General features: G+C 37.7%; 1 protein-coding gene across 4 annotated transcripts; it reads right to left on the bottom strand.

The window, feature by feature from the left end:
* Nucleotides 1–1,775: 1,775 nt before the first annotated feature.
* Nucleotides 1,776–19,140, bottom strand: LOC144026307 (protocadherin-18-like). Of its 4 annotated transcripts, none has more exons than XM_077532898.1 (4): nt 16,421–19,140; nt 16,020–16,108; nt 12,270–12,439; nt 1,776–4,252 (listed from the first exon to the last, which is right to left on the bottom strand). In XM_077532898.1, the coding sequence occupies exons 1-4, from the start codon at nt 18,905–18,907 to the stop codon at nt 3,318–3,320; spliced, it is 3,681 nt and encodes a 1,226-aa protein (XP_077389024.1). In that variant the 5' UTR covers nt 18,908–19,140; the 3' UTR covers nt 1,776–3,317. The 4 variants fall into 4 exon arrangements, with proteins under 4 accessions (XP_077389024.1, XP_077389027.1, XP_077389026.1 ...); XM_077532901.1 differs by having other exon boundaries at nt 1,776–4,132; XM_077532900.1 differs by having other exon boundaries at nt 12,324–12,439.
* Between the last annotated feature and the right edge of the window lie 1,094 nt (nt 19,141–20,234).

The following is a 20,234-nucleotide window of genomic DNA, read 5'->3' as shown; positions in this document are numbered from 1 at the left end:
TAAAGGATAAAGGGTGTCTTCAAAGCAGCACATACCGTCCACGTGTTAATAAAAAGAAGAAAAAAGAAAAGAAAAAAAGTTACCACCTCGCCCCGCCCACCGAACGTGCTCGCGAGACGGGAGTGGTAAGATGGCCGCCCCGTGGCTTCAACGGCCTGCACGGGCGTGTATGGGCTATCCATTTATTCATACAGATCAGTGAGTGGAACCAGATGTGATTGTCACATGATCTGCGAGCGTATGCGATAGGCCATCAGTCATGAAGGAAAATGTGGCTCGAAATAGGATTTCGTTCCACAAATCTGGGAAGCTGGCAGCTGGTTTTTGATTTCTGTTGGCATATTTAGACCCCAATATCTCCTGATCAGGTGGCCGCACATCCTTGAAACCCGTTGAAATGATAAACAGATATATATGTGCTTACTACGGCTGAAAGCACTTTATGTTCATCGATCTTTTTTTTTCTTTTTTTTTTTAATTAAATTAAATTTGAAACGGTCAGATGTGATGTAAATTTACATGGTTTCTTTTTGTGAGGCTGAAAATAGTTAGTTTGCTTGTCAGTGCTGTCGATGTCTTCAGTTGATTTATTATTTTATTTATTTAATATTACACAGCAACTGTTGTTTTCATGTCAAGTTGATAAAAATAAAGATGTCTGTCAAAATTTGTGCCCGTTTTATAGTTCCAATTCATTTCATATTGTCTGATAGAGTTGTCTTTTGCAACAGAACAACAAAAAAAAAAGCCCTTTTTAAATACACCCCCCCCCCCCCCACATATACATACATGTATGTATATATATATATATATATATATATATATATATATATATATATATATATATACATATAAGGTCACTATGCTTGTTTTCAATATGCCAGTGTTTTGATATTTTGTCGAAATAAATCATTTGGTGCAATTTTCCTTTTCTCTCATTGTTATCAAATCAATATTTATCAATACCAATCAAAATGTTTGCACATCAAGTAAATTCTTTGATGTAACAATATTTTGTCATTGACATCCCATCGCATAGCCTACTTATTATTTATATTAAGTTTAGTAATGCAATAAGAAATTCTAATTCATGCTATATTATATTTTGATGCCATAATAGAATTAAAATAGTGTTCTGCGGTTATTATTATCCATCTGGGAAGGTGCAGTGTAGCAATGTATCCTCCAGGGGGCTCAGCCTCAGCAATTGGTTGTTTGGCGGTGCTTGCTACATACCTAAAACTCCTCTAGGTGTCACCCTCATCAAGCTGTGAACAGAGCCGTAGATAGAGTCTGGCCAACTGAAAACACGGACGCCATGTTGTTACCCTGGGCCACAGGGCAGAGCGTGCGCTCAAGCATGTAGCGCATGATGAGCACGCCTCTAATTTTGCACGCAAAATAAATTTCTGACAAACTAGGTTGTCTAGTTTCTCTTATATTTTCCCCTTGTTTTATATTTTAACCTTTGATGCATTTGACAAGCCGATAAAATAAGGAATAGACTGCATGTATGATACAGGCAACAAGGCATGATTGGAACATGAAAGTTGTGGAAACACCTATTGCAAAACACGTTGAAATCCCAGCATCATGGTAACAACATGGCGTCCATATGTCATGTGACCAGTAGTTGACCAATCAAAGCGTAGTAGCTCTGAAACCGAGTTGGACAAACTATCTATGGCCATTTTGAATTTGAGTGTCACTGTCAAAGTAATAACAGGTTTTAACAAAACAATTATTTTATGAAAAGAACTCTTGAACACAGCATGTCAAGTTATAATATTGCATTTTATTTGTGTGATGTCTATTTTTCCACATACTCCACAATGACAAATGTCAATTAATATGCTCTTGTACACTATACAGTACATCATATAATAATTAGGGATGTAACGATATCCAAATGTCGCGATACAATATCATCACGATATGAAGCTCACAATACGATAATTATCACGATATTGTGGGGAGGTTGGCGATATTTAAAAAAAAAAGGTCACAATATTGTAAAAAAAAATTAGCTCATACGAAAAAAAAGCACAATATTGTGCTTTTGTACATAACATCAATGTTATTATTATGTTTTATTAGTCTTATGTTATTATACTTATGTTATGTTGTTAATGCACACATTTAGTTCCTCCACATATTGACTTGCTTCACAGGCATATTACGTTCCCCTTCATCTGACAATTAGTGTAGATTTTAAACATAGAGGGGCCAAAACATCCCTAATGAAAATTAAATTGCACTAAAAAAAAAAACTAGCCACCAAGAGGGTGCTAGAACTGCAAAAATGGAAATTAACCTGACTTTTTGAACAGATGTGTTGCATTTAAATATCGTGAACATAATGATGGCGACGATATTGTCTTAATATCACGATATTGCACTTATCGTTACATCCCTAATAATAACACAAAAGAATCACAATACAAAAACAATTTAAATAGGCAGAATGTCAATCACAGGTTAAAGTCTTGATTCAATCTTTTGGACTCAACATGCATTCAATATATAAAAATAGACCTTTAGTTAAATGTATTTACATTTTTTAATAAATATGTTATAAATGTATTTTTAAAATACAAAGATAAATACAGTGGAATGATATACATTGTGTACCATCCAAAAATTACAAATATTTTTGGGATATTTAGCATTCAAATTACAATTACTACATTAACTCATTCACTCCCAGACATTTTCACAGAAGCAATCCCGTTCGCTCCCGGATGTTTTACTGGAGTTTGACTAATTTTGCGAGGCCCACAGAATATTGTGCTATAAAAACAACCTATCAAAAGAAAGATGAAAGCCTTTTCTTTCATCAGGAGAAAAATTATATTTCTATGTGTTTCCGTTTTGCAGAAATTAGAATTAGAATATAGCTAAGTTTAATCAATTTTCACAAATCTATTTAGAATTGTGAGCAATTGAGTTTCTTTTCAACATGGTCCTGGTTGGGCTCCTTTGCTGCCACCTGCTGGCTGTTTGTGTAATAACTTCAATTTCTGTAACCGTTCTTTTGCAGTTGACAGGCTGCATCAAAGCCTTCTGTATGCTCTAGCATTAAAAAACAAAACAAAACAAAAAACGTATAAATACGTCTTTGGGACACTTACAACATTAAAAAAATTGATTTATACGTTTTTGGGAGCAAATGAGTTAAAAATGTAACTTTAACAACAATTACAGGTCTCTTGTCATTATTTATTTTTCAGTCTTTTCACCTCTCACCCCCAATCTTTAGTCTAAGGTTAAAGATAGTGACAGGTGGTCAATAGATATAAATAAGAAGAAACAGGAGTCTAGCTCTGCCGGACATCCTGGAGAAGTTTATTGATCTCAGCCACCAACTCACTAGCATCCACCAGCTCATGGCGGCTGTCGCTGCGGTTTCCCTGTAGATGGCTCAGTACAGAGTCAAAATCGTCCTCTTCGTAGTTTTCTGGAATTTCCTCCATAGCGGGAAGCCACTTGGACGACGGGCCAGGAATAGGCACCGTTATTGGCACTGGAGCCTGAGCGGTGTGCATTACAGTGGGGCCGACTCTTGCCGTGAGCATGGAGCCGTTGTGGGATTTGGGGTTGTGGCTGTTTTTGAGGGACTGTGAGTTATTGTGAATGCCGCTCTGACAGCCGAGCTTGGTGCTGGGTTTCAGAGTGTGGTAGCTGCTACCCTGATGGTGACCAGATGGAATGATGCCACTTCCTGGATTCTGGAAGTGAGTATTGGCAGCCCAGGCTGCCACGCCCTGTTGGTGGACGGAAGGGTTCGCCTTGCCTGGAAGATGACCCCTCCTTCGATCTAAAGATCCAGTCATTGGTACGCTGATACCACTGAGACTGGTCCCCTTCTGGTTCTCGTTGACTTGGGCGTACGAATCTAAACCTTGGGGGAGCAGGCGCTGGAAAACGCTGCTCATCTCTGAAAGCAATGATGAAGTTCCACAAAGGTCTTCATCTCCGGTCACATCATCTTCAACATCATCTTCCCCAACGCTCGCTCTGCCCGGATCTTTTCCGAAGGTGGAGAAACTTTGGTTCCCGCCGGATCCGTTTTCGTTGCATGGTTGTGGAGTCTTGTCCTGGGCCTGGTCAGTGGGTTGGCAGGCCTCCTCTCCTGGAATGTAAAGATTGTTTCGGTAGTCGGAAGAGGATGATGCTGGGGATGCAAGCGGGGGCATCCAGCACTGATCTGAATGACCCAGTATGCGACACTCCTCAGTGCAAAGCCTCATAGCTGTAAAAAAAAAAAAAGTGGGAAATACTTGTAAGAAATCAGGAGATGGAGCCTAAATATACAATTGTATGTACTGTATGTAAGCAATGAGCAAATATGTGCAAGGCTCCAAATTACACATCCGTGTCAGTCTTAGGTCAGCTTAGCATTTAGTAAGGGATCTTCGTCTTGTCATCCCTTCGTAAATATGACACTTGTCAGAATTGTAGCTTATTCACCACAACGCAAGCGTTTATTACTGACGTAGGCACGATTCCGCAACGTGTTTAGGCTCATAGCCAGCCAAAGCTGTTGCTAGCTAGCTTCTTCGCTGTAAGTAGCACAGTGAAGTTTTTTACATTACATTAAATTTTTTTACATTTATTTCATGGTTGTCTTGGTGTTGGATTTTCAGATAGTCAGTTTTCTATTTATAGTGTGTTAAAATGAGGGACAATACGCAAATTTTGACCCCTAATCTGCAATGTGAAACTGCTTATTCAAGCCTTCATGTGTACAGTGTGTCTTTGACGGGAATTTTAGTGTCACTTTTTTTTTTTTTTTTTTCCTTTTTTTTTCTTTCTTTTTTTCCTTTTTTTTTTTCTTTTTTTTTTTTTGTTTGGGGTGGGTGGGGACTACCACTGGGATTTTTCTGAAATAGAATTGCCCAAGCATATATATATATATATATATATATATATATATATATATATATATATATATATATATATATATATATATATATATATATATATATATATATATATATATATATATATGTTAGGGATGTAACGATATCCAAACATCGCGATACGCTAATTATCACGATATTGTGGTGGGGTTGGCAATATTTAAAAAAGATCATAATATGGTAAAATTAAAAAAATAATAATAAAAGAGCTCATACTAAAAAAAAGCACAATATTGTGCTTTTATACATAACAGCAATGCATATAACCTCCTACAATCTCTAATAGCAATATTGAGGCACTAATTTGCTAATTCAAGCACACATTGATCGCTTCACAAGCAAATTAGGTTCCCCTTCATCTGACAATTAGCATAGATTTTAAACATAAAAGGCCAAAACATCCCTAATGAAAATAAATTACACTAATAAACTAGCCACTAGAGGGTGCTAGAACTGCACAAATGGAAATCAACCTGGCTTTTTTTTACAGATGTTTTCCTTTTAAATATTGTGAACATGACGAAGACGATATTGTGGCAGTTTTAATATCAGGATATCACGATAGTGCCCTTATCGTTACACACATATACATATATATAAAAAGACATGCAGCTCAATGCATGTACAATACTATTTATAGATGTGAATTGCAGGTTGCAACACATTATTTTATATCTGCATAATTTCAAGCTCTGATTAAAACGACTAAATTAAATAAACATTTATGTCATTTTAAAATGTCTGTTCATATCAGTTAAGGCTTTAGAGAAGAAAAAATTGTTTTAGAGACTAGAAATTCAATTCTTTAACTCCCAGCTAATTGTTTGACCGTTCTCTTGTCTATGCTGTTTGTATCTGTGGAAATCCCATCATTATTACTCATATCATAGCAACAGAAAGTTCAACAAGGCTGTCAATGCCTATTAGTTATTCCAAAATAGCTTCCTGAAGAGCATTTCCCTTTCATGTTGCATTTTTCAATAATACATTTAAGAAAAAAAAATCTCAGAAGAATAAATTAGAAAACTCAAATATGCAACGTTAAAGCCTTCATTAAAGGAGTTTGCTCGTCTCACTTCTGCCATTGAGGGACTTCATTATGCCCTCATTAACATGAAACACATTTATTATACATCTTAGAGCAGAAAAGCGCATATGGTTATGCTGGGAAGGAAAGCCGCTGCATACAGTGTGTACCCAGCTGATAAAAGGCTGAAATGAAATATTTCATTCAATAATTTAAGCACTAAAAAAAAAAAAAAAAAAAAAAAAAAAAAGATAATACAAACCAGCTCATCAAAGCTGGGGAAGCATTACTTTCATTACATTGATAAATCATTTTTAATTATATAATTTCCCTTAATTGCTATAAATTCCCCCTTAAAATATGTATGATTTCATACAATAACTGTATTTTAATTTATTTATCAATTTATTTACATGTGTCGGTGTAATATAGCCCATTTAGTGAATTAATTTGGAGATGACAAATGCTTATTGTTGTTTGATCAAAAACTGAAATATTAGGCCTATATATGTGTTTGTCTGTCTACATAATTTTCTATCCTGCTTAAATATTTATCCCTATTTGAATTGTTTTAGTACGTTACATTTGATACGCGCATTCACTCCCAACCGTCAGGTTTCGTTCCACCGATGGAGAGAGTTAAAAAAAAAAAACGATTCATAGCAACGCGGCTGTCATCAGCGCCTGTACTGACTTGGAAAAAAATATATATAGGTCATGTGTCCAAACTTTTTCATTTGAGGGCCACATACAGAAAATCAGAAGGACGCAAGGGCCACATAATGTTATGAGAGAAATTGTGTTTAGTCCTAAAAATTGTACAAATAATTTATTTTTGCTTTTGCATATTTAAAAAAATGCTATAGTATATAAACCAATTTATTTGTAATATGGCAGTAGATTTATTATAGTTTTGGAATGTTTCATTTTAGTTAGTTTTTATTAGTTTTCAGGGTTGTTCTGTTAGTTTTTATTAGTTTAGTTCTTTAAAAAAAATGCTTAGTTTTAGTTTAGTTTGTTAGTTTCAGTATTAGTATTAGTTTTTTTTTTTTTTGTTAATGTGTATTACTTGTGCGCAATATTTAAAAAACACCATGGGAGCGACGTCATCTTTTGGTGCTTTTCTATTGGCTGCTGCTAGATGACGTCACTTCTGTGTGGCATACTTTCAAACATCATTATTCCAGTTTATATCAAAATAAATCTACTAAAAAACACGTTTAAAATCATCCCCAAAGGCTCATGCATTAAATGAATTACCAAAGACTAAAATGAAGGACATGTTTGCAATAATTATAGTTAGTTTTGTGAACATAAAATGTAGTTTCAGTTAGTTTTCGTTTTTTGAAAAGCATTTTCATTTTTATTTTATTTCGGTAACAGTATTGTATTTTTAATTTTAGTTTTAGTTTTTTCATTAGTTTTAGTTAACTAAAATAAGTTTTTCGATACCCTTCCTTCTTACTTTGACCATCTCCAAAGATTTTTGTTTTGTTTATTTTATTTGAACTGAGTCAAATGCCATTTTTAGCACATGTCGCGGGCTACTGAAAAATGGACGGTGGGCCGCAAATGGCCCCCGGGCTGTAGTTTGGACACCACTGATATAAACTATACGTCCATCTCAAAGCCGTGATCGATCCACACTTATGCCCAAATCATACTCTAAAAATATTTGAACATAGTAATAGGCTGGATATTGGTTGGTCATTGCCGCCCCTTCACCTCCACCCGGGAAGAATTTTTTTGGGGGGGCTTAGGAAGTTTTATGGAGAAACCCTGTATCCATAATAACAATTCACTGAACACTGCTCAATATATTCGATGCAGTGGACAGGCAAGTGGAAGCCAGAGAGATTACACAGTGGGAGAGAGGTGAGCTTTAATTATGCAATGTAGGATATAATTATGAGAACGTTTCAGAACTGGCTGCATGGCAACGATTCATCACATGGCAATTAAACGCCTACGTTTCATCAAAAGACCATGTGGTTTGGATGGCGTAAAGTGAAGGTGGTTAGGATGAGAAGGAATAATGAGCAGAGCCCCCCCCAAAAAAAGCAGGGAGGAGGTGTTAGTCATGAGCGTGTACTATAATTGGGATGTAGCTCAAATATGGTGTCAATTGACGGCTTGTGTGAAGCCGGCTGGAAATAAATGGAACTATGGGAAGCGGGAATGCTATGATATTTTAAAAAAAAGCTGTGAGTGTTGACTAATACTGGATGTGACGAAATCTAAACATCACGATACGATATTATCACGATATGAAGGTCACGATACGATAATTATCACGATATTGTGGGGGCGTTGGCGATATTTAACAACGATCACAATATTGTAAAAAAGAGAGCTCATACAAAAATAAAAGCACAATATTGTGCTTTTATACATAACAGCAAGGCATATAAACCACCTACAATCTCTAATAACAATATTGGGATGTCACTTACTTGCTAATGCAAGCACACATTGATCGCTTCACAAGCAAATTAGGTTCCCCTTCATCTGACAATTAGCATAGATTTTAAACATAGAAGGCCAAAACATCCCTAATGAAAATTAAATTGCACTAATAAACTAGCCACTAGAGGGTGCTAGAACTGTAGGGATGTAACGATAATGGCAATATCATGATATCGTGATATTAAAACTGCCACAATATATCGTCGTCGTCATGTCACTATATTAAAAGCAGCACATCTGTTAAAAAAGTCAGGTTGATTTCCATTTGTGCAGTTCTAGCACCCTCTGGTGGCTAGTTTTTTAGGGCAGTTTAATTTTCACAAGGCATGTTTTGACCTTTCTATGTGTAAAATCCACGATAATGGTCAGATTAAGGGGAACATAATATACTTGTGAACAGAGTCAATATATGGAGGAATTCAATTATTATTTATTATTATTATTATTATTATTATTATTATTATTATTATTATTATTATTATTATTTAATTAATTTATTAATTTATTATTATTATTTTTTTTCCCTATTATTTATTATTTATTTTATTTATTATTTGTATTATTTATTTATTTATTTTTATTTATTATTTATTTATTATTTAAGTATTTATTAATTCCTTATTTAATTTAAATAATTATTATTTATTTATTTATCTATTAATTAAAAAATGTATCCATTTATTGTACTGCTTGTATTAGTGTATTAGTATTATTTATATATTTTTTATGTGTATAATATTTGTATATTTTTCATTGCTGTAATGTACACAATATTGTGTGTGTTTTTTTTGTTGTATGAGCTCATTTTTTACAATATTGTGACCTTTTATATCACCAACCTCCCCACAATATCGTGATAATATCATATCATGATGTTTGGATATCGTTACATCCCTATAGAACTGCACAAATGGAAATCAACCTGACTTTTTTTTTTTTTTAAATGTGTTTCTTTTAAATATTGTGAACATGACGACGACGATATTGTGGCAGTTTTAATATCGCGATATCACGATATTGCCCTTATCGTGACATCCCTATTGACTAATACTGGCTGGTGACAGGGGAATGTTACAATGTGTGACTGAATGTGTCCAATCTCAGGAGCAGCAGACTACAATTATTTTGAATTATATACTTTGTGTGAGCACAGCTGCGATTACCTTGCAACCGAACAGCAGACAACAATGTGTCTAACTGCTATGGGGTATGTATCCTGATAAAAGGCTGCCAGAACATCGGGTGAATTGGCTCTTTGACATTAGAAGTACATGAAGCGTGGACTGCACTAAACTAAACTGTGCTGCTTTATACTGGATTTTCATGACACCTACATTGAAAGCCAGTCATAAAACATGATTTCATGCACAAAGACTATTCCTCGTGAAGTTTTGTCATTTCCTGCACTGCATTGCAGAAATAAAGGATCCACAGGTTGGGTTTAACATGGTACATTTATTCTGTTACATTTACTCAAGTAACTTTTGGGATTAAGTGTACATGGCAGATTAGTTTTGATGACTTTATTACTTGCGTATATGAGTTGTATTTTGACAGGTGCCCGTGTGCTCCGCGTAAAGACAGGCACATCTTCATTTTATGCCGTGGAAAGTCTGCCATGCCTGGGACCGCATTGCACCTCGCTGGGTGTTTCGACGTACGCGGTTGCATCTTGCAATTTGGTGACAAAAAGTAGAGTAGATTTTAGACTTGCAAAAATCTTTATCAAGGTGCAGGCAGACAGATTCCACGCTCTATGGATGATTCATAAATATGCCAACTGCATGGGACCATACCTGGACGAAGTTCTTTGAAATTGATTAAATTCTCATCTTTTAGTTATAGGGGGTTGTTGGACTTATCGTGATATTAAAACTGCCACAATATTGTCGTCGTCATGTTCACAATATTTAAAAGGAACACGTCTGTTAAAAAAGTCACGTTGATTTCCACTTGTGCAGTTCTAGCACCCTCTAATGGCTATTTTTTTAGTGCAATTTGATTTTTATTTGTGATGTTTTGGCCTTCTATGTTTAAAATCTATGCTAATTGTCAGATGAAGGGGAACCTAATTTGCTTGTGAAGCGATCAATGTGTGCTTGCATTAGCAAGTACCTCAATATTGTTATTAGAGATTGTAGGTGGTTTATATGCATTGTTGTTATGTACAAAAGCACAATATTGTGCTTTTTTTTTTTTTTTAGTATGAGCCCTTTTTTTTTTTTTTTTACAATATTGTGATCTTTATAACTCATTCAGTGCCATTGACGGCTATACACGTCAAAGATCCATTTCTACTGTGTTTGGATATTGTTACATCCCTAGTAACAGTACTTGGCTCCAATTTTTGGCTCCTCCTCACCTCTGAAAGGACAGGACAAAAAATGGCACTTGAAGTAGGGCTGGGCAATTACAGTAATCGAAATTTGTTTTTTCGATTTGGCTTCTCATGATCATAATAACATCATAATCGAAGAACAACAATGTGCCAAACGGTGTGATGTGTTTGTAAGTTACCCACCCGGAATGCACCGTGTCACATGTATGTCATTCTGCCCTCCATAAGTGTGCTTTAAATTGTTTCATGACACCCAAGTTGGAGTTTACTGTAAAATTAAAACGCACAACAAAAAGAATTGCACACATTGTATATTTAAATACAAGGCATGCTTCATTTTAGTGACATTGCCAGTGCTAATGATTAGGGATGTAACGATATCCAAACATCACAATACGATAATTATCACGATATTGTGGGGAGGTTGGCGAAACAATTATATATTATTGTAAAAAAATGAGCTCATACAACAAAAAAACACACGCACAATATTGTGTTTTTGTACATTACAGCAATGAAAAATATAAAAATATTCTATATATAAAAAATGTATAAATAATACTAATACACTAATACAAGCAGAACAATAAATTGATACATTTTTTAATTGATAAAATAAATAAATTAATTAATGAATTAATAATTATATAAATTAAATAAGAAATTAATAAATACAATAAATTGAGTTCCTCCACATATTGACACTGTTCACAAGTATATTACGTTCCCCTTAATCTGACCATTATCGTGGATTTCACACATAGAAAGGTCAAAACATGCCTTGCGAAAATTAAACTGCCCTAAAAAACTAGAACTGCTAGAACTGCACAAATGGAAATCAACCTGACTTTTTTTTTTTTAACAGATGTGCTGCTTTTGATATCGTGACATGATGACTAGTGTTGTTCCGATACCGATACTGGTATCGGCAGAGGCCCCGATACTGCATTAAAACAGTGGTATCGGTATCGGTGAGTACTCACAAGTAACATGCCAATACCATTAATTCCAACACTAATATAGGATTTTGGATGCAGCATCTTGGGTCTTGCTGGTGCACGACATTCACTGATATGTGACATGTTCACTGCAAGCCGATCTAAGATATCCTATTGGCCCTTGAATGCTCTGAACCAATGGCAGGACAGCTTTTTCATGTTGGGGGAAATAAACCCCGTAGGTATCGGTATCGGCTGAGACTGCAAAGCTGGGTATCGGGATCGGTATCGGGGGGCAAAAAACGGTAACAAACCAATACTAATGACGACGACGATATATTGTGGCAGTTTTAATATCATGATATCACGATATTGCCATTATCGTTACATCCGTACTAATGATAGAGTCGATGTAAAATCCCATTGACATGCTTACGGAAAATTGGCATCAATTTCCAGAAGTGACATTCCTTCAAATAAATAATGTTTCCTCGCAAATAAGTGTGATTATTATCATTTCCATAATCGCCTAGCACTATTTCATGTGAGGGGAACACAAGTGGAGCCAGAGGGTGTACCTGCATGGGTTCTGTGATGGATATCAGGTGCACAAAACTCAGCAAGTCCCTCACCAAGGAGTCTATCCAGAGGCGAGTCCCTGCCAGGCTCGTAGTCGCTGTCACCTGCATCACTGTCGCCACGGCCACTGTCTTTAAGACTGAATTTATCCATCTCATTCAGGGCGTATCTGAGGGAGAGAAGAAACAACTGTCATCAAACAATGGCTAATTATGGACACTATTAATTAGTCTATGCAAACTAATTATGAAAGGAACACCTTGAGAAATGTTGTTGATGTAATGTAATGTTATGCTGCATAGTGTTTAAAACCTAACCAAACGTTAGATAAGATCAGGGAATGTCCGTTGGTCTCCCTCATTCAATGGATTGTGATAGTTATGTTGCAATGGCCAATTGGGTGGGTGTGCAGTCAAGAGATGCACCTGAGAGCTTGATATTCGTGCCCAGGGCGAAAACAAAAAAGGACTTGCTGGAGTCCACGCAGGAGCCAACATCGTCGCTGGCTGACTTACTGTATATCATCAGCATCTCTGGTGAGTATGATGTAGTTTAATGTTTTTATGTTTTTGTCATGTTAACTCTTTGTCTGCCAGGGTTGGGAATTCCCGAACCGTACAACCCGACCGTATAGCGCCACCGACGGGAATTCCCAAAAATGATACTTTTAAAGGGATACTTTACTGATTTAGTCATTTTTGGCAGTCAAATATTAATATTTTAGCTATAATAAATTTGATATTTTCATTATTTTTCATGTACAATTAGTAGTTTTAAAAATCTCACATACTCACAGATGATAATACTACGCAAAGGCACAAATTCTTCCCAATGTGTGAAAAGCTAATTATTTTAATAGAATTCAATTGCAGCCTTCTTCTGTACTCACCACACTGCCCCCAAGAGGCCAAAACGCACAGGAACAGTCAAGTTATCTTGATTTATAAAGCACTTTCAAACAGCCTTAGTTGTCAGTATTTGTATTATATGTATTTTAAATAAATAATCGGCAGATTAATCGGTAGTCTGTATTTTTTTCTCGGCCTCAAAAAGTGCATATCGGTCGGGCCCTAATTAATAACAACTGACCAAAAAAAAGGGCAACTCAAAGCATACAGGGTACTCATTTTGAACTACGCAAGGCCTGAAATAAGTGCTTTTGCTTAGCAAGTTGCATGGATTTGTAAGTTTTTCTGAAAGTTGAATGGCAGCCACTGCCCAAAAAGCTTTGCTAAGATGCTTACGTCACCTACAAGCAGGTTCTCAGGTCGAGATGAGATCGGTTCTATTTACGTTGCAGCAGCTATTTATAGCAACGAGCTTCAGATGGCTGCGCATAAACAGGTTGCGTTTTCGTTACAAAGTTAGTAATCATGGCCTCCATGGCGGCGTATAAGAAGCACTTTTTACTAGGGATGTAAGCGCGATATCGTGATATTGTGATATTAAAACTGCCACAATATCGTCATCGTCATGTTCATTAAATTTAAATTCAACACATCTGTTAAAAAAGTCAGGTTGATTTCCATTTGTGCAGTTCTAGCACCCGCTCTAGTTTTTTTTAGTGCAGTTGAATTTTCATATGGCATGTTTTGGCCCTTCTATGTTTAAAATCCACGCTTGTCAGATGAAGGGGCACGTGATATGCACGTGAATTGAGTCAATGTGGAGGAACTCAATGTGTGCGTGCATTAACAACATAACATAATAATAATTACATACTAATAATAAAACATCATAATAACAATAATAACATAACATTGATGTTATATACAAAAATACAATATTGTGCTTTTTTTAGTATAATCTCTTTTTTTTTTTTTTTTACAGTATTGTGACCTTTTTTAAATATCGCCAACCTCCCACAATATTACGATAATTATTGTATCATGAGCTTCATATCGTGATAATATCGTATCGTGACATTTTGATATCGTTACATCCCTACTTCTTACAAGTATCGTACTCATGAAGGAATTATGAGGAGTGATTAACTAGAGGAAAAGATGAAGAATCCATATTATGCTATGCAATGCTAACTCGCTAATGTTATTGTGAAACTGGCATTAGTGCTTGGGTGATCGATCACGCTTTCACTCAGGTCTCGCAAGAACCGCGTACAGCAGAGCGTTCCAACTTTAAACAGAAAAATACATTGCAGTAGGCAATTAAATGAGTTCCTGGAGAAGAAAAATCTAATGCTACACATTTATCCACCCATCCATTCTCTTGACCGCTTATTCCTCACAAGGTTCGCGGGGGGTGCTGGCGCCTATGTCAGCTGGCTCTGGGCAGCAGGCAGGGGACACGCCGGACTGGTTGCCAGCCAATCGCAGGCTACACATTTAGCGAATCAGTAAATCATCATTGATCAGTGATCATTACGGCGACCCACACGTCGGAGGAGTGGCATAGATTCAATGTGTATTTTTATTGATGATTATTGATTCAAAAAAGGGATGACAAAGTGAATACATATAAGTTTTGATTTTGAAATCTGCACAATAAATGTTCTCAAAATTACATTATAGTAGTGCTCATCTTTTCTTTAATTAATATTTTTAATCAATTTCTGTTTGAGGTATTTTTTATGCCTCATTTAGATTTATGTATACATTTGTGAAAAATATGTTGGCTACTGTACCTCTTCTGTTTACATTTGACAATTTTATATAGAAGCACTAATGGATGCATTTCTCATTTGATACAGATCTGTTTAAAGTCCCTTGAAAATAAAATGAGAAACGGTACGCAGTCATATTGTTCTGTATAACTTATTTAAATATAAATAACTGAAAATATATCATGGTATATCATTGTCATAATATAAAATACCCTATATCGTGGTAGAAGATTTTTTATTTATTTTTTCTATATTTTTTTTCTAGATTGCCCAACACTATGCGATGGTGGCTACTGGTATCTTGTGGCTGTTTTCCTGATCAGGAACTACAAATTAGAAATTAAAAGAATTGAAAATTGCCATTAATTTTGTCATTTTAGGGAAAATGTTATGTTAAGATATATAGGTCTTTCTTAAAATTATCTGTCATTCTTTTTTTTTTCCCCTCCGTAATATTTGGTATCGGTATCGCAAGAGTTGAGTACTCATACTGGTATTGGTCTAGGAAAAAAAGTAGTATCGAGCATTCTTTTCATAATCAAAGCACAATAAACAATTAAGGATGTAACGATATCCAAACAACACGATACAATATTATCACGATATGAAGTTCACAATACGATAATTATCACGATATTGTGGGGGTGTCGGCGATATGTAAGAAAGATCACAATATTGTAAAAAAGAGAGCTCATACTAAAAAAAGCACAATATTGTGCTTTTGTACATAACAGCAATGCATATAACTACCTACAATCAATAACAATATTGAGGCACTTACTTGCTAATGCAAGCACACATTGATCGCTTCACAGGCAAATTAGGTTCCCCTTCATCTGACAATTAGCATAGATTTTAAACATAGAAGGCCAAAACATCCCCAATGAAAATTAAATTGCACTAATAAACTAGCCACTCGAGGGTGCTAGAACTGCACAAATGTAAATCAACCTGACTTTTTTTAACAGATGTGTTTCTTTTAAATATTGTGAACATGACGACGACGATATTATGGCAGTTTTAATATCACGATATCACGATATTGCCCTTATCGTGACATCCCTATAAACAATGTTACTTCCATTTACAATAGTATCCCGAAACCGCCATTCTAAGTAGGTATTACCTGTAGCTCCTGGTGTATTTGTTGCCTCTGAAACTTGGCCGGGGCTGGTACTGGCCCTGATGAAGCATGGACAGAAGCTGTGAGACTTGCTACAATCCCCAGAGAACAGACAAGGACAAACAAAACAGAAAAAAAAAAAACACACAAAAGGAAAAAATGAGGAGGGACAAATGAATGGAGTCAAACAAGCAAGACCACAAGACAATGTTACATGAAGGTGTGGGACAAAAGTGTTAACGGGCATGACTTACTGAATGGAGGTAAAGTAATAGAATGTGGGGGTCAAGGAATACATTCTTAACATGCATTGAATATGTAAAATGAGACTGAATATTTCACAGTGTCTATTTTGAATGACAAATGGTGGCAACATCATCAAAAAAAACATTTTCATGTCTTACCTCAACAGGAGGTGTGGTGTGGGCCAACTCCAGGGCGAAATTCTCTGGCACGTGATTAGAGGAAATAGTGACAAGACTATTAAGTGACTGGCGGCTGTGATGGCTCCGCCTGCTCCCCAGGGTGCCCATCTCAGGTGTTGGGGAAGCTGACGGGGAACGTGGGTGACACTGGACAGGAAGAATTCCATTGACAGTTGGAACCAGGGTAATATCTGCCTTGTGTATGTGTCTTGTTGGCTTCTTTGGATGTTTCTGATAGCTGTTTTCAGCCACACGGCAATTGTAGTTGTGCTTTGGGTCTTGCTTTTCCCGGGTGCAACGAGTTGTGGCAAACATTACCATTACAATCAGCAGCAGGGCGCAAACTGCCCCGAGAGATATGATGATGATGAGAGACAAATCATGAGAGGCGTAGCTGGAGCCAGTGGGATAGAGAGGGGGGGCGATGTCCATATTCTCCTGTAGAGTAAGCCTCAGAAGGGCCCCTGTGGTGAGTCGATTGGTTCCTCTATCCTGTACTTCTAACCTGATCTCCATCACATCCCTTGGCGCTTGTTCTAAGCTCGCGTTGATCCTGAGCTCACATTGGCGAGCGTCCATCACAAACAAACCATCTTCATTTCCACTAACAATGGAGCAACTCACCTCTCCGTTAGCACCGGCATCACGGTCTGTGACTTTAAGCGCTGTGATCAACTGACCAGGAGATGCATATTTCCACACTGGAAGTTCAGCAGTGTAATTTAGGAGGGAGGGGGAGTAGATGATCGGTGGATTGTCATTTTCATCCAAAACTGTAAGCAGGATGGTGGTATTGGCTGACAGGGAAGGATTTCCCCCATCACGTGCCTGAATGGTGAAAGTAACATGACTGACGTCTTCATGGTCAAAGGTCCTCAAGGCATAAATGGCACCATTTGAGGGATCAATGGTTACATACGTAGAGATGGAGCTCTCCTTCACCAGAGAATCAATTATAGCATATGTAACCTGGCCATTGGTGCCCAGATCTGGATCAGAGGCCACCACTGTCATCAGATACGCTCCTGGAGAGTTGTTCTCAGATTTAAACACCTCATAGCGGTTCTTCTCGAAATGAGGAGGATTGTCATTTTCATCCAGCACCTGAACAGTAAAGTGTTTGATAGTCGAGAGGCTTGGGGAGCCCCGGTCCTCCGCTATGACTGTCAGGCTATACTCGGACCTCTTCTCTCTGTCTAGTGAATTGTTGGTGAGGATCATATAGTTCTTTTCATATGTTTTCTGGAGTCTGAAGTGACCATGTCCATGAAGCTTGCAGACCACTTCACCATTAAGCCCCGTGTCACTGTCGTCAATGCGCACCAACGCAATGAAGGTATCTACTGGTGCGCCTTCTGAGATGTATGCCACCTCCTCTTTGCCGGGTGTCATCAGGTTAATGTTTACCTCTGGTTTGTTGTCATTTACATCCACGACTTTCACAACAATTTTGCAAAGTCCTGGAATGGAGTTTGGGCCCAAATCCTGAGCTTGAACATCAAGCTCATAGGACGAAGTGGATTCATAATCCACCTTCTTAATCAGCGTAATGTGTCCGTTTGCTGGATTTATCTTGAACATTTCCAAGATTTTTGGTGAGACATGGCTGCTGAAAGAGTACACAATTTGTCCATTGGTACCCTCGTCTGGATCTGTAGCATTTAAATCAATCAGAAGAGTCCCAAGAGGAGAGTTTTCCAGCAAATTAATAACATATGCCTGCTCTTCAAATGCTGGGCTGTTGTCATTTGAATCAGCAATGCTAATTTTCAGCAATGTGGAGCCAGATTTGGGGGGTACACCGTTATCCGAAGCAGTGAGCTGCAACTGGTAGCTAGACTGTACCTCCCTGTCCAACTCTCGCATCACCACCAGCTCTGCGTACTTAGCCCCATCAGTCCTGGTCCTGATGTCTATCTTAAAAAAGTTGTTGGGACTGAGCGAGTATGTGTGCAGTGAATTCTCTCCAACATCTGCATCCATGGCGCCGTCCAGCGGGATTCGCGTCCCCACAGACGCGCTCTCAGAGATCTCAATGGGGACGATGGCGCGGGTGAAGTGCGGAGAGTTGTCGTTGATGTCCAACACTTCCACCGCCACGTGGAATAACTGCAGATGCTCCGTCGGAAGCGTGACCACGTCAAATTCAATGGAACAGTTCAAATTTTTCTCACAAAGCTTCTCACGGTCGATTTTGGAGCCGATGCTGATCTCCCCGTCCTCCTCGCGCACAGACAAGAACGGTGTGCTCCCTCGCTGCATTGCGCGGAAACGAAATGATACGGACCTTGGTAGTTTGGACAAAACTTCAGCAACATCTTCCTTTAGGCGAGCGATTACAGTCCCCACTCGTTGTTCTTCATAAACTTGATATTTTAAAGTCTTGCAGCTGATGGAGTTCAAAACCGCCATCAAAATAAATAGTTGGAGTTGTGCGTATGGGAGCATATTGCCTTTGGCACCCATCTTACTGCAGCAGCGACTTCCACAGAGGCGGGGGAACAACGGAAAAAAATAACCCCTCTTATTTGAAATTAAATCAATTTAAGTATCCTAGCATGTTGAAAATCCTCGTCCATCGGTCGCTATCCGCTAATAGTCCGCTGTTTTTCAAAAAATGGGGTGGAAAAAATATATGAGAAGATCGACTGTGTAGATAGCTCTTGCATATATCCTCGTGTACTCCGCCAGTTGCTTGAGTGGGAGTGAATAGGACAAAAAGAGAAGCAGAGTGAAAGGGAGGTTTGCAATGCCCTCCCCGCACCCAAGCTGTCACCCCCTCCCTACACACAAAAAACTTTACAAAGAGAGCGCAGGATCCTCCTCCTCACATACACACGCACACCCCAGCATTAAAAGTGTGCCGTAACAATGGGCTCGAGAAAGAATTATTCCGGGCTTAGCCACATCTCAGACAAACACACAATTGACCTGTACGCTTTTACATTGTTGCTTTGGTTATTCACGGCGTGTGCCAACCTAGCTACCCCTTTCTTTCTGAGTAGCTTGCTCCAAATAAAGCCAGCTCTATTGTGTGTCCTTCAAACAACATGGAGGGCACATGGTTGCCACTCAGTGTTTGTTATAGCAAGGAATTAAACCATTCTGCTATACAGTACTTTGAGTTAAACCAGAAGCATTTTATTAGCCTGTATATTCAAATGATGGTGCCACCAATGGTGAGTCTTGCTGAGGTCACTGTGATGTTAAAACAGAAAAATTGGGAACATTTGAGCTCATTTAAGTGGATATAAGTGGACTAGCGCTCTGGTATCGATCTGATAAGGATACATTCGTATCGATTCTATCGATACCTGAATAGAGCTGCACAGCCCTAGTGTGCATTTCTTTGCTGATCATCATAAGCTGCTTTCACACTAGTTTCCCAGTAAAGTGGCACGCCAATAAAGCCTGTCCCCTTAAGACAGAACTCACCAGAGCGGGACAACACCATGTGTGCGACTTCTGACATTGATGCTCCATGCAATGAGACAATTAGTTGCATGGCAACATCACCGTGACAGCACAGCAACACTTGCTTTGAACACAAGGGGCAAGGGCAGCGAGTCTTCGGTGTTCATTTATAAATTCAGTTGACAGGCGACTCTTCTGAAATGTAATACTTTCAAACTCATTCTGCATTGGTACCTTACACGGGGAGCTGGTAAGAGTTTATAGTTTCTTGAGTGCCAAACTAGTTGATCAGATATCGTTGCAAACCCAATGAGCCCTGCAGAAATTAACATCCACAAACAGGGAACACACTTCTAAAACAATACATAAATATCTTCAA

Source organism: Festucalex cinctus, chromosome 9 (genome assembly GCF_051991245.1).
Source record: "Festucalex cinctus isolate MCC-2025b chromosome 9, RoL_Fcin_1.0, whole genome shotgun sequence".
NCBI lineage: Eukaryota > Metazoa > Chordata > Actinopteri > Syngnathiformes > Syngnathidae > Festucalex > Festucalex cinctus.
The sequence above is the reverse complement of the archived record's forward strand: the minus strand, read 5'-3'. Positions and strand labels throughout refer to the sequence as shown.